At 38.2% G+C, this 18,313-nt stretch overlaps 1 protein-coding gene across 3 annotated transcripts; it reads right to left on the bottom strand.

Moving 5' to 3' along the window:
- Positions 1-22: 22 nt before the first annotated feature.
- CCNK (cyclin K) lies at positions 23-18,216 on the bottom strand. 3 transcript variants are annotated; one of them, XM_065063527.1, is made up of 12 exons: positions 17,949-18,144; positions 16,679-16,934; positions 15,869-16,135; positions 14,817-14,898; positions 14,090-14,221; positions 13,155-13,260; positions 12,953-13,010; positions 10,493-10,662; positions 8,631-8,914; positions 4,639-4,672; positions 3,452-3,526; positions 23-1,339 (listed from the first exon to the last, which is right to left on the bottom strand). In XM_065063527.1, the coding sequence occupies exons 3-12, from the start codon at positions 16,063-16,065 to the stop codon at positions 723-725; spliced, it is 1,755 nt and encodes a 584-aa protein (XP_064919599.1). In that variant the 5' UTR covers positions 16,066-16,135; positions 16,679-16,934; positions 17,949-18,144; the 3' UTR covers positions 23-722. The 3 variants fall into 3 exon arrangements, with proteins under 3 accessions (XP_064919599.1, XP_064919597.1, XP_005506161.1); XM_065063525.1 differs by lacking the exon at positions 16,679-16,934 and having other exon boundaries at positions 17,949-18,216; XM_005506104.3 differs by lacking the exon at positions 16,679-16,934 and having other exon boundaries at positions 17,874-18,142.
- Between the last annotated feature and the right edge of the window lie 97 nt (positions 18,217-18,313).

Consider the following 18,313-nt stretch of genomic DNA (forward strand, 5'->3'; position numbering starts at 1 on the left):
TATGAAAAACGTGGAAATCCACTAAATTCAGAAGCAGTTTTATTTGGGTAGATGTGAACAAAGTAGTCTCATTTATAACCAGGATGTACATCACAGTAGGTTGTTACATTCAGACTTTCACACTTAGAAAATATATATATTATGTACAGGAATTTGCAAATAGGTGTAAACATACAATAAGATACTAGTACATTCCAAACCAAAAATATCAGCAAGGCAAACACCTCAAAATGATTCCAGTCAGCTAGCATCAGAATCTCTCTTAAATAAAGTAGCTTTTATGTTTAACATCCCATTGTTTTAATTATTACTAAAAATGAAGTTTCTTGCCATAGATGAAATTTCATGGTATCTGGCTATTTTGATACTCAAAAATAGGCACCGATTTCTAGAAGGAAATTTTCTTCTTACTGATATAATTGAGCCAATATGGCTGGTTTTGCCAGTACAAAGTAATCGAGTGCTGGAATAACTCAAGACGAATTAAACTTAAGTCAAATGTATAAAGTTAGAATAGATACTGCAAAGCTGATTAAAATCTAGAAGCCTATATAACTCACCATAAACAAAACTGCAAACAGATCAGCTATATTTTCATTTCACCGCCACATTTCTTCATCTAAATTATACAAATTACCCTCCTCTTCGTCTTTACAAAGTAGGTCTTGGCCAGCTACTCCTGCCTAGTCAACATAAAGGGATATCGTGCAAATTACCTCATGCTATCTCATCCACGTAGCACGTCCAAGTCCTGCTACAGGTGGCATACCAGGTGGTGGAATTGGAGGTGGCACAGGTGGTTGTCCACCTGGGGGAACAGCAGGTGGGGGGTAACTAGCTGGTGGCATTCCCAGCCCTGGAGGTGGATGAGGTGGCACTGCATGAGTTGGAGGCAGTCTTGGAGGTGGAAAATTAGGGTTGTATGTAGGTGGAGGAGGATATCCCGGAGTAGGAGGTGGAATATTGGGAGGGGGGAATGAAGTAGGGGGTGGAGGTGGAACTGGTGGTGGAGGGTTGGGAGGATAGACATGAGGATGATATGGTAGATGAGCTGGTGGTCCGTAGGCTGGTGGTAAAGCTCCGTAAGTTTCTGTTTTCATCATTGACTGAAGACTTTGATAACCCTCCCCTGACATATAAGAATTTGTAGTAGACATCCCTGTAATATAACTGGTGGGGGGTGGGGGTGGGGGACGATGCGGCAGAGGTGGAGGTTGATGTACAGGGGCAGGATGAGCAGGGGGAGGAATCTGGACCTTTGGCATATCTACTGAGTCCACAGTAGTAGATTGCTCTGCCTCTCCCATGGAAACTGTAGTTGTCAAAGGAGGCTTGCGCTCTGGAAAACAAAATTTCATGTATTGTTTTAAAGGACAGTGGCAATAACAGCCTCTGAATACTTTATACTTTTCTTCCAGTTAGCATATCAAAGGAGGACTCGATTCCCTAGGTCTCCGAATGCCATATGGTATCTAGTCAGGTCTCATATCACTAGAATACAACTAAGCTGCATAACAAAGCTCCAGGTTCAACTTTTCCCATTCAAAAAGTTAAATACATCTTCCATTTTTGTTACTATTTTCTTATAATTCTAATATTGTTCTACAATCAGCAGAACTTAGCAGACTGAATGGACAGAATCACAACTCGCAGATTTAAAAATCATGGGACCCGAGATGCCGAAAAAATCTTTTGATCGGTGCTTCAACCTTTTTTAGTCCGGGCCCTTCTGCTACCTCTTATACTCCAGGTGGCCTGGGATTACCCTCTGCACTGCATTTGCCTTTAATGTTGGGAAATACTATTTGAGAATACAGGCCAAAGTCTCAGGTCTTTAACACGCAGTTCTAAACCTGTTTACCAAATAAAAGAAAAAAGAAAACTGGAGGGTAAGTGCAACAGATTGCTTGGGTCATGAAATCTGATCAGCTTTGTTCCACTGTTTAGTTTCAGGGAACTCAGTACCTGGCAGTCTGGGGAAGCTCATAAAATGGTCAGAATTGCACAGAATTATACTTGGCCCATTTCTTTAAATAAGAATCTTAATTTTTTTTCCAGACATTATAAAAGAATACCATAACAAGAAGACTGACCTAACAGCAACATCTCAGCAACAGTCAGTATTAAAATGCCCAACAATAAAGAGTTTAGGGTATCTTGACATCCATCTTGCTTGTATATATAAAGGCATCTACAACATTGTTCAGTAAGAAAAGTTATTCAGAAGCAAATACAGAGCAGTCATATCCAGTAAGTAAACTGCCAATGCTAAACAGAATTTGAAGTAAATCCACCTTCTAGTACTTCTGTTCACTTGGTCAATAAAAATTCTTAGTTTTCATTTGATTTTTCCTCAGAGCCCCAAAGGACAAGAGTTGGCCTCTAAAGATGGTTCTTAAAATGTTCCAGTGCTTATACAATAATTTGCTTGTATAAGCAAATTCTAAGAGGAAAATTTTAGGTAATAAACAAATTTGTTATCTGCCTAAATAGGATTTAATATTATGACTGCTTAGACAAGTTAACAGCAAAATTGTCATCTACATAATTAGATCACGCAAGGTGGGTATGCTGGCTGCGGTACCTGTGATTTCAATGACTTCTAGTTCATGAATTATAGCAGACAGTAACTTCCCTATTTGCTCATTTTCAGAATCATTCTGGATGCAAGATGTGCATTCAAGATTTAACATCTGAAGGAATAATGAACATGGTATTTAGAAGAACCCCTTCATTCTTAATTAGATTTTAACCAATGGGAAAAAACAGTTGCGCTATATTTCAGAGCACTGTTTTTCTCTCTTGTAATTCCCTGTTAGAAGCTGTCGTCTTACAGTTACTTTATGGACCTAGCTCTATAAAATATTTATGTCATATTTATGGGTCACTGGAAGGACAGCTAACGCATCAAGGCGCTGGAAGCACATTTTTACAACAGTGCAGTTTATTTTGCACACATAAGGCATGTGCACAGTGTTAAAGTTCTCTGGCAGATGAAAGTCCTCTTTTGGGACACAGCAAAGAAAGTATCCCCCTTCTTGTTCAGAAGTTACATAACTGCAGAATCTCTACATGGAAGACTTCCATAGGTCATTTGGAAGATACTCTAGTAATATAATACGGCACCTGCCATTCTTTTGAGAACATAAGTCCCTTTTTGCCTGCTAGTGACCATTAGATTTAGTCTTCAAGGCCTTTAACAGTCACAGCTTCATCTGGCCTTTGTCCACCTAGCATACTGATGTTTCCATAATAAGTTTTTTTGCTTCAGTATGGAAAAGCCTGTGCTACTAAGATGAAATTTCTCTTGCAGCTTATCTACCTAATGCTTTTACTTGCCAAGCTGATTAATCATGGCAACAACCCCTCCCCCGATACCGCTACCACCCTCTGAATTAAAAGCAAGACAATAACTGCAGGACTAAATGTGGTTTAGAACATAAAAGCTTACCTGGAGGCGGATGTGCAGGAGGTATTGGTGGATGTGAAGTTTCAATTTTAGGAATTTTAGATGGTGGTGGTGGTTCTAAAAAACAGTTGGAAATGCTTAATTGGCTATTGCTCTGCAATATCTTCCGAAGTCCATCACTAGTCTCACACTAATGATTATATCATATATTACACTATGCAAAAGTACAGTGGAAATCCTATACACTGTGTATGTTTAATAATGAAAACTAAAATCAAGACCTTTATATAAATAAAGTGGCTTCAGGTATAACTCACATCTTCCAAAAGAACACATGCCTACAAATTCAAGCTATGTATTTTATAACTAGAGACAAATTGTTCCAATTACACTATGAATGTGCAGATGAGGACACATAGATCTTCTAGCACAAAACTGTAACTTATAAATAGTTAAAACAAACCTCAAGAGAAGCTGAACTATGCTCTGAGAGGGGAACGTGTCTAGAAACCAAACAAAACTGTAATTGCACAGGAGAGAGGAGGGAGAATAAACAGCTCTCTGGAATCTATCTGCAAAGCCAGAGAGGGAGAAGTGCCAAACTTACTTAGGAAAAGGTTACAGAATCACATCCCAGCTATCTTCAAATACATGGTTCCAAATTAGCAGAATGAAAAACAGCACAAAACAAAAACCACAAAAACACAAAACACAAACAAACCAACAAAAAGAACTAGATGTGACCACTGCAAAGTATTTCTTAAGCTAGACTATATATAGAGATACAAAATGCCTTTTACTGGCAGCTATGCCAACAACCAATTGCAAATCCCACTGATTACCAACTGACTTCTTATTAATTCAGCTATTTAAAGACATGGTACCTTCAGTCACTTCAAGGTCCCACAGCTTGCTGAAGAACTACTCCAGATGATGGAGTTTTTAAGTTGAGAGCTGAATAGTTTAGCTTCCACTTTAAGTTTGACTTCTACTGAATAGACTGTATTAAGGGACTCTTGGTGTACCAGTTACACTCTGTTTTTTCAAGTTTTGCAGTTCGGAACATTTTAAAAATAGTTACAGTATATATTTAAATATGCACTATTAGGATCAGAATAGTTTAGAACTGCCAAGCTGGTAAGCAAACAAACTAAGGACACGGTAGCAAATTACTTATTCTGGTTAAAACAGTAAAATGAAAGCAATATGAATAGAGCATTAACATTCACCTGCTGTCTTTGTTTCTTCTTTTGGAGATACAGCCTGTTTAAAAAAAAAAGTATGGAAATAAGACCACTGCAAAACATAAAGCATTTTAAAATGGTAACAAGAGCGCAAAATAGGAAACAGAGCCTGCTGAAGAGCTTTTGTACAGATCTGACTAAACCAGAACCTGTTTCCAACTCAGAACCAGTTTCTTCCTTCCTCCCCTAAAAGGAGGCAGGACAAACCCTTTATTTGTTCCTATACTTTCATGAGGAGGCTAATAATATCCCATCTCTTCAGACAGATGCAAAACAAACACTGAACAATGTCAAATCACATTGGAAAAGCCCAACTTAAATTTTAGAATGAAAAGACTGAAAAAATATAATAGTAGCTATTTTGGATACAGCATTTCCCGCTGTTGTCACTGTTGAGTACGACATCTTGTCTATTTACCATCCACTGCATATACATCATGGCCTGCTATACTGCTCACTAAGCTGAAAGCAAAAGACTTGGCCTCTGTTCCTGATTCTGCTTTGATCTGCCATTCAACCTTTGCCAAAATCACTTCAGGCCTTTAGGCTTTATTCACAGGGAAAAGACAGCAGTGGAAGTGTTGCTTGGTGTAAAACATTTCAGAAGCCTTCAGATGGAAAGCACTGTATAAAAGCCAAATGTTACACCAGAAAATTAATGCATACTGAGCAAAACCCATAAAACCTCACATCATCCTTCCAATCACAAGTTTATTGTTGTTGCTGCTTGCTTGTTTTGTTAAAGAATCACAGACAAGGGATTAAGAAAAATCTTTCCATTTTACTTAGTCTGAGATGGCTAGTTGATGGTCTTTGAGAAAAAAAGGAAACTTAACTGAAATTTTAAGTACAAGTTTAGTTACAAATGCATTTAGAATTAATAATAAAAGTCAGAGGGATCCGGTACATGGTTTCTCTGTCATTTCAATGAAAGGTGTTCTTTCAAAGGGACTATTTACCTCTAGTGGCTTTACCTTCATCAATTGTTGCTCAGTTCCCATTGCTTTACTTTCTGCAGCAAGAATGGACTTGCATTTCACTTCAATTTGAACAATGAATTTTTCTTAAGTTTTGATGGATATTCTCAAGATTTCTGCTGTGTAGAAAAGTACTCACGGTCTGCTTGAGGCTACCTCATTCTTACATTCCTTCAACAGACATTTCAATTCACTTTGAGCCACCTTCTAGCTGCTTCCCTACTTTTTAAGGATAATCTTTATCTTCCCATTCCAAACATACATAATTTCCTTGGTGACTCTCTTGGATTCATCTGCTGCCTTTGTTTTGCTTGGGCAACCTTTTCTTGATTTTCTAGCACTAAATTCCTTGTCTGTAAAACTGAATGCAAACATCTGATCTTCCTGCACTTTATAACAAAAGCACTACCTGCAACATCTCCAAAAACCACTCATTCTATGAAGTCAGTTGATCACTTCAAGAGGCAACCAATTCGGTTACTGTACATTTGTTAACACAGTGATGTTCAGAAGATAACATCATTGAAGTATACTGTTAGGACAGAACAAGCAAATGGAGCCAAATAGCTCACGTGAAAGAAAAATAAACATTAAACTGTATTTATGCTAAAAAAAATAAATAATAAAATCAAGAAGCGACAGCAACAAAAAAAAAAAATCAAGAAGAAACAAAATCAAAGCTTGTAAGAATCTAAATAACTTCTCTATTAATGGCAACTGATAAAATACAGGTGAGCTTTTTTTTTGGTCTTTCTACTGCCTTGTAGTTTGTATTACTCCAGTCATGCCATTCCAGGGTCAACATTACCAATTTATTAGCATGCTGATCGCTATTTAATACTTTCATAATAAGCTCATACCACAATGGAACTGTTATTTTAGTGCCGTTTCTATATATATTAAAATCAATCCCACTCACAATTTTTAGTTTAATCAAACTAAATATACTATTTACATCTAATGATTCACCAGCATAGTTTTAGTGAAGTCAACTGAACTTTCAAGTGCTCTTCACCACCAGAGATGCAGAGGATGTGCAGATGCTTTTGACATCTGGTACGGGTCTGCAAGTCATAGGCTGATGCCTCAGCTGCTTGAAAGTATCTTGGCTCAGCCCAAGGTAATGGAGTTGTAAGAGTTCATGTAAATGGAAAATCTGGCCTCCAGGAACAAAGTGTATTTATGTTCTGTACAAACCAAAGGAGGCATGATGCAAAACCCTATTTATAGAAGAAGGCAAACATTTTAAGTAAGGTTTATGGTACATCTGACTGAAGAATATTTCAGAAGCGCCAAGTAGATCTTTCAAACACCACACATCTTGTTCTCCTAGACTGCTTTCTGGAGAAAGAATTATTTATATCACATTTGCTTTTCATGCTAGTCTACAAAACTCCTCCTGTGAGTCACCCTTCGCGTTATATTTGTTCTGGATGCCTACAGTGTACCAGGACTTAGCTTTTTATCTGTACCATGTACTTCTTCAATTGTTAGGTGGTGGACCTCAAACTCTTAAGAAAATGGAGGCTGATCTGAGGGCTTGACTGGAGGCAATTCTTAAACAACGACAGATACTATCCATGCAAAAGGCATCACTTTTTTTCCATGAGGTACTTCAATAACACATGGGATGGCGTGAAATCACTAGCACTGTAGAGGCAGAGCCTTCACATGAATGAACAATTCATAAGAGCTTACAATCAGATTGATACACATAGAAAAATCAAAATTGCTATTTAGAGCTTCTGATGTGCCAAACTGTCCTACACAAGAAAACAGTTCCCTGCACTAAAGATCTGACAACCCAAGCTGAGTGTGTGCTGATGGCAGAAAAACGATGAAAAGAAATGCATACTGCCTATAAAGAGATCTACCAATTTTCAAGTTAATTTTTTATCAGCTTTCTATCTTGAACAACTCTAAAGTTCAGTGCAATAACTATCAGCATAGATTTTTCTCCCTCTAGTAGTAAGCTGTATCTTATAACGGAAAGACCAAGGCTTTACAGAGTTGCATTTTTCTCTCTTTTTTGGGAGGCTGCTATCATGAAGATGCTGCACACTTAGATTTCATTTCATTTCATCATTTGTTGCTTCTTCCTGTTTTCCTTTTTTTTTCTCCTTTCCCTTGATGTCTGTTCTCTAGTTCGAGCATGCATTTTAATTACAAGTTAGAACAAAATCTACAAAAGCTATACAAACTTTACTTCCTGAACAGACCTGTTCCAAAGATTTTTTCTTCTGAAAACACTCTTCTTACTAAGTACACACAAGCAGATTTGGGTTACACTTTAACATTTCTTTCTTTCCTTCTTGATAAGTCAAAACAAAACAAAAAAACCCACAAATACAGAAAGTGTAGATTAAGGTCTGAAAGCTTCATTTGTACTTAATGAGTGTGGAAAAACACTCAGAGTACTTGTGATATCCAACTGCTCATGTACTTTCTCATTTTCAATTATGAGGTGATAAAACAGGCAAAGTGAGGCTTTAATGTATGATGAATTTATAGGCTTCTATTGTTATTAGATTATTTTGAAAGAGAACTTTTCTAAGAATTTTGACATAGTTTTTGGAAGCCACCATTCTCTTAAATTTGTAATCAAAGGCCAAAAAGTCAAATGATGTCTTCATCAGCATCGTGCATATCTCTACATTCAGGTATGGCAGAAGAGATCTTCCCTAAATCAAGCCCGCTTGATAGCAAAACCAACAAGATTTCATAGCACAGAACCACAGAGAGTTAGACTCACACTGACTTAAAAGTTTCTACACAGGTTTTGCCTCGAGTGGAATGAGAACGTGCTGTGCCAAAAGAGTAAAACCTGCTCTACACTAACACACTTGCCAAATAACCAACAGAAATCTACCATACAAAGTTAATCACCAACCTCTTTCTTAAAGCAAACAGAAGTCTGCTGCACACTGCAGCCTTTAAATCAAACGGATGTCAGATCAACCTGAGAGGAAAACGCAAGTTAACATTCAAAGTTCAACTTACTGCTGGTCTTTTAATCTGCCTGGGAGGACTCGACTGGGGAGAAGGCTTTTTAGATTGCTGCGCTTGTGTTTGCTGCTGTTGCTGCTGTTGCTGTGCTGACTGTTGCGACTCTTTTTGCTGCTGCGTCTGCGATTGCTCTGAGCCCTGTGATTGCTGCGATTGCTGTACCGTGGGGGCCTGGGGTGTAGACTGAAGAGATGGTGGCTGCTGCAGCTGGTGAGGAGTGTGATGAGGCATTTGCTGTTTTCCCTGTGAGTATAGATCCAGGATCTGGTGACAGATGTCTTAAAAAAAAAATAAATCCAAAAGATCATACACCCATAATGTACCAGTGTACCTTTAACACACAATAATCTTTTTACTGGACATCAACTTTGGAAAAACATATTGTAAACATCACTCATTGTTATTATGACCACAGATTTGATTTTTTTGAAACCAGATATTTTCAATTTATACTGGCATTTCTGAGTTTCTTCTGCCTATGCTAAACAATACACAGATCTATCGTCATACCTTGCAGAAGAACAACAAAGTGTCTTGGTGTTAATATACCATATGTTATTACCGTGTGCTTGGAGAACCAGGTAACAGTGGAACAACAGGATAGTAATATAGTAAGAAAATGAGTAAAAGAAGATTATATATTAAAACATATACATCAAGTTAGGCCAGTCAAAAAAGTTTCAGGAAACTAAGCAAAGGACTAGTACTACGTTCTTCTTCCAACATGTTAGGAGCTAAAAGTCTGTCAGAAAACATGTAGGACGACTTGATAATCAGGCTCAAGAGCAGCACTCGGGTAAAAGAAAACCTCCATAGAAAAGCTACATGAGTTCTTTCAGTGAACATTCACTGACACAGCAGCAGAAACTGAAGAGACTCCCGTGCTATAACGCTCTTTGGCAGGGATTCAAAAGAGATCGATCTGAACCAACTCTGAAAAAAAGCCAGGATACAAACAGAGCAAGTAACCATTTCAAAAATCATCAGATCTGCTTGAACTTGGAGGTTCAAAGAGCAACAAAGGCTAAATCACCTGAACTGCAACACATACTGTTTTGTTTAAAACTTCCTGAGACCCAGACTCCAGACTGTGACAAGCATCAATTTCTAAGGAAGGTTTCTAAAGCAATTTATGGAACTAGAAGTTTGCTTATCCTAACATTTGTACCAGGTAAGTTAGTAAAAACTTTTATTATGAACACAAATTAGCGGCCACATAACCACAATTTACTTAACAAGGTTCAAGAGAGGCCCTGCTTTATTTTATGAACTTCCTGAGGTTCTCTCAAGAGGGCAAGCAGCAGCTCAATATAAACAATACACACACAAAAAGCGAATAGTGTTAAGGCATCTCTATCGATGTAAAAGATCCATAATTCATCCCCTATTATCTACTCCTCAGTTGTGATACACTACAAAATGTGACTGCTGCCCTAGTATAATTTGGTTAGAGGTCAACCATCAATGAGAAAACCACTGGAAACCAGGCTCCACTAGTTCCAGTGTTTGTGGAGCTGCTTATTTAAAATGGGGAGAAGGAAATCATTAAAAAAATTTTAAAAAGAGAAAACATACACCATGACAAGTTAGCAGTTAATTAGCTGTGTTATAAACTAAACAAGCAGTAAAGCAAATACTGACTAGAAGACTAATTATGATAACTAAAGATGCTGCCAGATGAAGCCAGTCTTGTAAGTTTAACTGAAAACCTGGTTAATGAATAACATGTATGTCCTGAGTTATATACACAGTTGTTTTGACTAAAACCCAGATAGAAAGCAATTTGCATTCACCAATAACCTAGATGACACAGTTAAAGGAAATACTCTTCTGTTTGTGGCAAATGTTTTTCATACCTTCCAGAACATCAACGGGAACATCTTGTACAAATTGCTCCCACCATCGCCTGTACATTGGTTTTGACGTCCATTCCTGTATTTCAAACTTACACAAACGGCCTGCTAAGTACATAACTGCAACAGCTATGATCTCAGGTTCCCACTGCAGTGACAGGGTAGTGCAGAGACTGGAGTGTAAAAAACAAAACAAAACATAACCCTGAAGATAATTCTGATTGTCAAAGTACAAAACTTCAATGTATGGCATCTATAACTAATGGTATAGAATCCCACCACACTTCAACATCTTAGACAATTTTAATTAAGAGCTTTGTTAAACAAAAGAGTTCACAAAACTAAACTGTTTCTGCATTACTGCTATAATGAAACAAGGTAATTTTATACAGATAATACAGAGGGCCTATGCCTACAGAAGCAATACACCACAGAGGCACATCAAGTTTGGAGTTTAAAAATAGAAAACCTAACACTATATGGGTGTGAAAGAGAAGGGAAAAGACAGCATTACATTCCAAGTATGGGCAGCTATATTCTATTCTAGTCTCACCTGTAGCGTTAACTAAATACAGCATTCACGTTCATTGCTGCACCAGTGTGCTGTCACTGCACTGCACTGGTTAGGGAATGATGTCCACACGTAGATTTTGGAGTTTCCAAGTGTATTTCAATAAAATGTAAACAAGTACCAAAAAACCCACCAGAGAACAGCCAACATGAACTTGTAAAGCAACTTGTCATGCATGATGCAACTTTTAGATCAGGCTGTAAAACGTTCTCTCTTAAACAGCCTTTGTTAAAACTAATGTTAAAATATTATTGGTATTATTAACTGAGTAAGTTCCTGTCTAAATCAAAGTTATTGTTTCCTGATACTAATTTTAAATTACATTTTTGCCCTTTTATTTTTTTTTCTTTCATAGATTCTGCAACATAAGATCTGCTTCAAGAATTTTAGATCCAGCTAGCCAGCTCAGTTTCTGCAAATTCACCAACAAATTCATAATTGTGTCCTTAAATGCATCAAAACAGTAGCTTAAACAGTGGTTTAAAATGGTTTTCTCTCCAGTGAGCTACACATAACTGAAAGCCAATGGGATACTTAAATAGGGTCAGAATCAGGTCAGTAGTAAACAGTAAAAATACACAAGAACTATCCCTTAGAACACTGATTTCTTATTATTACTTTCATGAAGTTCACTTGGGGGTGTGTTGCAGCTGTGTAAGAACAGAAGGCCCTACTCTAAAGGCCTGTAGTGCAAAGAACAGAATTATTTTACCAGGATCCCAGAAAACAAGTACACTTCTAACATGGCAACCTCTCAAGAACAGAGATAAGTATTATTTGAAACAATCACTCCAACTTCATACTATTGTCTTCCTGAAGTACATTTTCTTTAATTATTACATTTCTTGAATTACTGAACACCATCTAATTCCAAGTACAGTAGTGTCCATAGTTTGATGGTTATATAACAAAAATTTTCCCTGACAAACGTAACAGTGATAGTCAAGCCTGTAAGATCACCACATGCAAGGCTGACAGCAGCTGAAGTAAACATCTCTTGACATTCAAATATGCTGAGTGACCTTTTGCTCAAATTAATTTGGAGAGTTTAGGTGATATCTACAGAATTTGGACCCACACTGAGCTACTTCACACTAGGCATACGAATACAAGTGCACCTCTTTTTTAATGGTGTTCTACTTCTATAGGTATGACTGAAAGCAATGTACTTTGCATTTCTAAATAGTCAGGCCACTTACAACATTTTCTTAAGGGTTTGCTATGGAAATGAAAAATTACATTTAATTGTCCTTGGTAAATTAGCTTCCCCATCTCTGTAGAATCCTCCTCAACAAGACTAAAGTGTATTGAGGGTTTTGTGTTTCTTTTCAATACCACACTACATATAAAAAGTGCTTCTACACACACTCCTGCTAATTGATGTGATCCTTGTATTGCAAATCCATTATTCAAGAAATTGCAACTCTAGCATTAAAACTGTATTCCTCACTGAATGTAATGGCTAGCTTACAATTACTAGAATATCACTTTAAAAAACAAACAAACAAACTTGACCAACATAAAGGAATTGCAAAGTAATTTCTATTCACAGAATGTGCCACATCTCAGACTAGGCAAGATGCCAGCTTCTGTCCTAGAGGTCAATAATTTGATTTGGCCTGCTCAAACTACCTTGTTTTTTTTTTTTACTGCAGCAATCAATCATTACCACAAAACTACAAAGGTCTTAATGGTCTATTTCTACACTCATCCTAGATTCCCCGTTCAATGGAACTATCACGGGAATGATGGAAAGAAAAAGTGATGAACACGATCAAGTAAACATATAGCATACAGAAAACATAAAAAGCATTTGTCAAAGAAATATCTAATCCCAGAACAAAGCAACAGTAACTATTTCATTTTCAAAAGGTTTCCCAGAAGTATCTTACCTGTCATTGACAAATGTCCATGCCATTTGAACCAGTTTTTGAATTTTATTTTTGTCTCCTGAAAAATAACCAGAAAAGTTGTAAGGAATAAAGTTTTTAGGAGGGACACACAGTTTGGAATAGAATACTCTTGCACTGCTAGTGTAAACTAAGTTCTGAAAATTAATAACAGGCATTACTGCCTCACCCTGTAATATTTTACCTTTGAGTTGTTTGGCATACTTGAGAAGAAATTGGTACGGATGTTCCACTTGCAAATCAAACTTTATTGTTTGTAGTAAGATTCTTTCAAGGACCATCACTTCTTCCTGGAGAATGTAACAAGGCAATCACAATATTATTCCTTCTTTTACTCACAAATATTTTATGCTACTATAGGGCATGACTACAGAGAATCTCCAGGCAAATGTGTTTGTCTGCTTTTGCTTGACAAGGGCTTGTCTCCAAGGAGAACAGAAATTTCTACAGCTTCAAACATTATTTTAAGCCCAGATACTTTTTGTTCACATTTATTTGGGGCAGGAGAGGAGATGTGGTGCTTAAAATTCCTTTTCCTCCATGGAGGAAATAACTGAACCAGACAGAGCATAAAAGTGCCAAATACGCAAAATCACAACAAAAAGGTAAGTTCTCACCACATCATTTCTTTCCTGAGTTTCAGTTCTTTCGGCTATCTATAACAAGCAAATTTTGAGAAAAGCATAGTTTTGCAAAGCCAAATACTCTAAACAGGAAACTTCAACCCTTTTGAGATGTAGTTCTCTTTCTTTAGTTTTGCTTTTAATTGCTTCCTAAAATGACATCAAGACTGTCAAATATGATTTATGTCTTGATGACATTTCTAGCTGGAATCACTAAAATCTGGAATCACTTAAACTTACTTGAATTTGCAAAATGACATCAGAATTTACAGGAAATCAAATGTAAGCTTTTTATACAAAGAATTATTCCAAAGGGTCCCAAGGCTACTTGTATTAGTAGGAATTATTTTTGTAGTTACTGGTCACATTAGCCAAAAAAGCATGCTCACCATATAATTTAATTTCGAACAACTGAAAATCAGCCAGTACTTTAATGAATGTATGTCGCTTTGCTGGAGTACAATGATGAAATCAATGTCAACATGAGTATTTTTACCTTTGGGTCATCTCCAAACTGTCCAAACTGTACATCATTTAGCAAACTACGAGCTGTTTTAATTATATCTTTACATTTCTTAGGTGTTTCTTCAACTTTTCCTGCTAGGAAGAGACAACAGGCTCCTGTCACCTAAAAAAAGAAAGTGCTTTCAAACAGTTGTCTGCATGTAGATATGCAATACAGCATCGTGTTGTAAAAGCGCTGTCACTTTCCATTAACAGTTCTGCAGAAGTTTCCCAGGAAAGACTTAATAAGCATATTAATTTCTAATTTTACTACAGTGTTAATTTAAACTTTGACTTTCTCAAAGGAAAAAATACAGAACCTGGAGGACAGTCTGTTCTATGCAACTTTATTTAAAGGTCAGAAACCCAAAGCTGAATTTGTCCTGGTTCAGCACTGTTTGTCAAACAGTTTTGAGAGGGTATTACACTTTTTTTCTTTTAGCCAATTCAGGAGTGCCAGAACTACAGTTGTTAGTCTTTCTAAAGAATAGTGTCAGCAAGACGTAACTACAACACCAACATAAATATGTTTCTAAACATAAATAGAAATTCATAAACAAGCAAGAACAGTGTATTTTAAGCTGCAATGATTAAAAGATTAAACGCTTATTTTTAATCAGAGTGGTGGCCAGCAGTAGTACCCAAGTAACATAATCGTTTCAAATAGCCCATGGCTAGTACAATCACTCTATTAAATCATCAGTATTGGAAATACTTACATATCTTGGGAATTGTTTGAAGGAATGAAACATATAAAACCGATGGAAATAAATTATTCCAGTTGCTAGAGTATCATAATGTCTGCAGGGCAGATTAAGGACTTTCAAACAGAGAATAAAACAAATTTAAAGCCAAACACTCACAAAAGAAAAGAAACATTCCGCTGTAACAAGTACCTCAAGTAATTATCCGCTCATTCAGTTAGAAAACACTGCAAATACTACGATTCAGCCCAGATGCAGTTGATACCTAAAGCATTTATTGGAAATGTGCACAGTCCCGATCATGTTTACAGGAGGATTCACGCAAGGTCAACCTCATGTTAAACCAGACCTGCTTCACAGAAAGTCAAAACCAGCAGCAGGTGCAGGAAGGAAGAGAACAATTATCACTTCACCTTAAAGTGCTGGTGCAGAGCAAACTCACTAACTATTCACAACTACAAATGCAAATAAAATCTGAACATGCTCTTTTCTCCTTAAGGATTAAGAAGAAGAGTAAGCTTTCATCTTCACCAGGTTTTAGTAAACAAAAAAACTGAGGAGCTTAAAAAAGCATACAAATACAGGAAGCAAAAAGTTTAAGTGGCAGTCTGTGAGAGAGTTGGACAGTGGGGACAACTTACTAGTTTATACAAAGTTGTAAATCCCAATCTAAACAAACAAAAAATACACCAAAAACAAGACTGGGGAGGTAGAGGTTAGAGGTCTCAAGAGGCAAAGCATGTAGAAAAATTAATGCAAAATTCACAATTTGAGAAGTTATGCAGATTCATGTAGCAAGAGACCAAGTTTCATAACTGCCAAAAGTTATTCTTAATCGGCACATTTGCATCCCCTTACTTCTCTGTTGCCAAAGCAGTTCAGTTGAAAATTTATTTATCCGATGAACAGATAAAAACAGTGTAGGAACGTGTTACAGCAAAAGGCAAGTGAATTTCAAAACATTTTTTATCAATTATTAAGAAATATTTGAACAGCTAAGCACATAACATTTCTTGCACATCCCCATTCATAAAGCCATTTCATATCAACACGGGTTGAAAGGATACAGCCCTAAACGTGTTCCCACATCGAATATGAATCTGGCCCCCTCCCTGCGGTATCGTGCCTCAGTAGCTGGATCAAGCCCTTCTAGCTGGGATGGTGTATGTGCCAAGTCTTTCTTATCCCAGTACCAACATGGCTTTGTATGGTCCAGGTTTGCCAAGTTTACAGAAGGGCTGGAATTTTCTTTATTCTCCTTCATTTATTAAAACAGAATTGTTCTTGCTTGTTAAGTTTTCAAAAAGGAAATCTTCAAATAGTTGCTTCAGAACCTTTAAGAAACGAAAAAGTGATTTATTTACAAACAGAGTGGACTTTCGCCCTCCCCCCTGTGCTCAAAGATGAGGAAAGAGGAATAGTATTTAACTTTTTCCATGCTCAAAAGCAAGCAATATTTCACCCTGCCTTTATCTTCCCCATACAGTGCAAATTTAATTCAAAGAAACAGACATCGGTTATCTTTGCTATGAGCTGTTCAAAAAAGAAACTTCAAGGATGCATTATCAACAACATCTGCTGCTTCTTAGTAGAACAACTTTAACTTACTTCATCCACAAAATAAATAAAAACAATGTGGTGATGGTGGCAGCAAGATTTGAAAAGTTGTGGAGAGGGGAGAAAGCAAGTCACTGTTCATAACCGGGAAACATATCGGTCAGTTCAGTCTGAATGACAATTTAAATACCCAGCTGGTCTCCCAAATACCCCTGAGTGGTAAGACAGCAGCAACCACCTGGCAAAAGGCTTTGTCAAGTGGTCTGTATTACTAATACTCGAAGAAAAAAGGGTAATAGAAGTTGTGGTTTTTCACATACCAAGATTAAGACGTGAATCTCTAGGATAAGGTGCCATCTAAAATTGTCCCCAAATCAAGGCAGTTGATTCCACTCGAAGAGTGTGCTACTCTCCCGTGTTGACAAGCACTTTGCACATGCATATTCACATCACAAAGCTCTGTAGATACGTTTCTGGTGTTTGAGTTGTGACTGATGTTCAGTCATGCCTCAATTTAAAGGGAGAATGAAGTTTCTCCTGCTGTCTTCATTTCTTCCAGGTACAAAACTACTCTTACTGTAATTCAATAAACTACAGATACTATACAGAAATTACTACCGTCATCTGCAAAGGTTTGCATAACAAATTGTGATTAATATATGATGCAATATATTTGTTCTAAGCAAAACAGTCAGAGGAAGACTCTTAAACTCTTAAAATTAAGCTGTTAATTTTCCACATGTTTCCCTTCTGAAAAAGGAAGAAAGATCACATGAAGTACCAAAAAAAAAAGATGCCTGCAATCAGCATCACACTCAACTTCAAAAAATTTCTCTTTTTCAGAATAAACGAAACGGTTTCTGTTTCACATCGGTTTTGGAAGAACCTTCATAACTAATGGTACCAGCGATGGACCAATCTAAACTGTCACAAATAAGTAAACGGCCACTTAAAAGAATTTCCAAAGCCAAACGATTAGCTCTGTCCCAAGAGCACACAATCCCACCGTGGTTACCAAAAAAGTGCAGGTTTTAGAGCTGTTCTTTTTCTTTAAAAGCGATTCTGCTTCCTAACGCTCTAAAAGAGTTTAAAAACCCCGTCGCCCAAGCGACGAGACCTGCTTATATAAGCAGAAAACACATTTCCAAATACCAAACCGGGAATAAAATCCATCAACCCGAAAAGCTCCGAAACAATCCCCTCAAGCATCTCGGTCCGAAGAGTCACGAGCAAAAAGAATAATGAAAGTTTTCCTTCCGCCTTTCCACGCGCCCCATTAACACATAGAAGATTTCAGGAGCTCGGTCCCGGCTTTTTTACCCTCTACCTTACACGGGCCGGCCGGCCGAGAGCCCAGCTCCGTCACCTCCAGCCCCCGAACCGGCGGGAGCTGCCCAACTCCTTCCCGCCGCGGCCCGCCCGCCGCAGACGAAGCTGCCGGTGCCCAGGGAGGCGCTCGCTCCCCACCCCGGCCTCCCAGCTCCCTTCTCCTTTTCCTTGGGCCCTGGCGCTTACCAGTGGGAGGCCCAGGAAGGCGGGCGTCCCCAGCCCTAGGCGCCCCGAGACTCCGCGCCGCCCCGGCGCACTCACCGGCCGCGCGGGAGAGGAAACCCCACCGGAGCGCGAAGCCTCTACGGACAGCACAGCCTCCGCGCCCTGCGCGCCGCCATCTTGGGAACCAGGCCAGGCCGCTCGCTGCGTCATCACGTCGGCGTTACAGGGGACGGGGCTCCTGCTGCCCGACGGCCAATGAGAAGCGAGAACCTCCACCCCACGGCCAATCTCGTTTCCTTAAGCAGCTGCTAAACTCGAGCAGCAGGCGAGCGACGTGCTCCCGTAGCCTTGAAGCACGCCAATCAGTAAGACGGAGAGAGAAGATTGCAAGTTGTGGGAGCCAGTAGAAAGCTAAAGGCATGGGTTAAACCTCAGCCAATGAGGGGGCGGCCATGCCCCTT

The sequence above is a fragment of the Columba livia genome, chromosome 5, assembly GCF_036013475.1.
Source record: "Columba livia isolate bColLiv1 breed racing homer chromosome 5, bColLiv1.pat.W.v2, whole genome shotgun sequence".
Lineage (NCBI taxonomy): Eukaryota > Metazoa > Chordata > Aves > Columbiformes > Columbidae > Columba > Columba livia.

Bases quoted from the DNA above. Each gene is read 5' to 3' on its own strand.
- CCNK (XM_065063525.1), bottom strand. From the start codon at position 16,065: ATGAAGGAGAATAAAGAAAATTCCAGCCCTTCTGTAAACTTGGCAAAC. The intron at 8,915-10,492 runs GTATGAAAAACA...TTTTTTTTTAAG, and splicing joins TCCCGTTGATGTTCTGGAAG to ACATCTGTCACCAGATCCTG. The intron at 1,340-3,451 runs GTAAGCTTTTAT...TTTGTTTTCCAG, and splicing joins TCCTGCACATCCGCCTCCAG to AGCGCAAGCCTCCTTTGACA.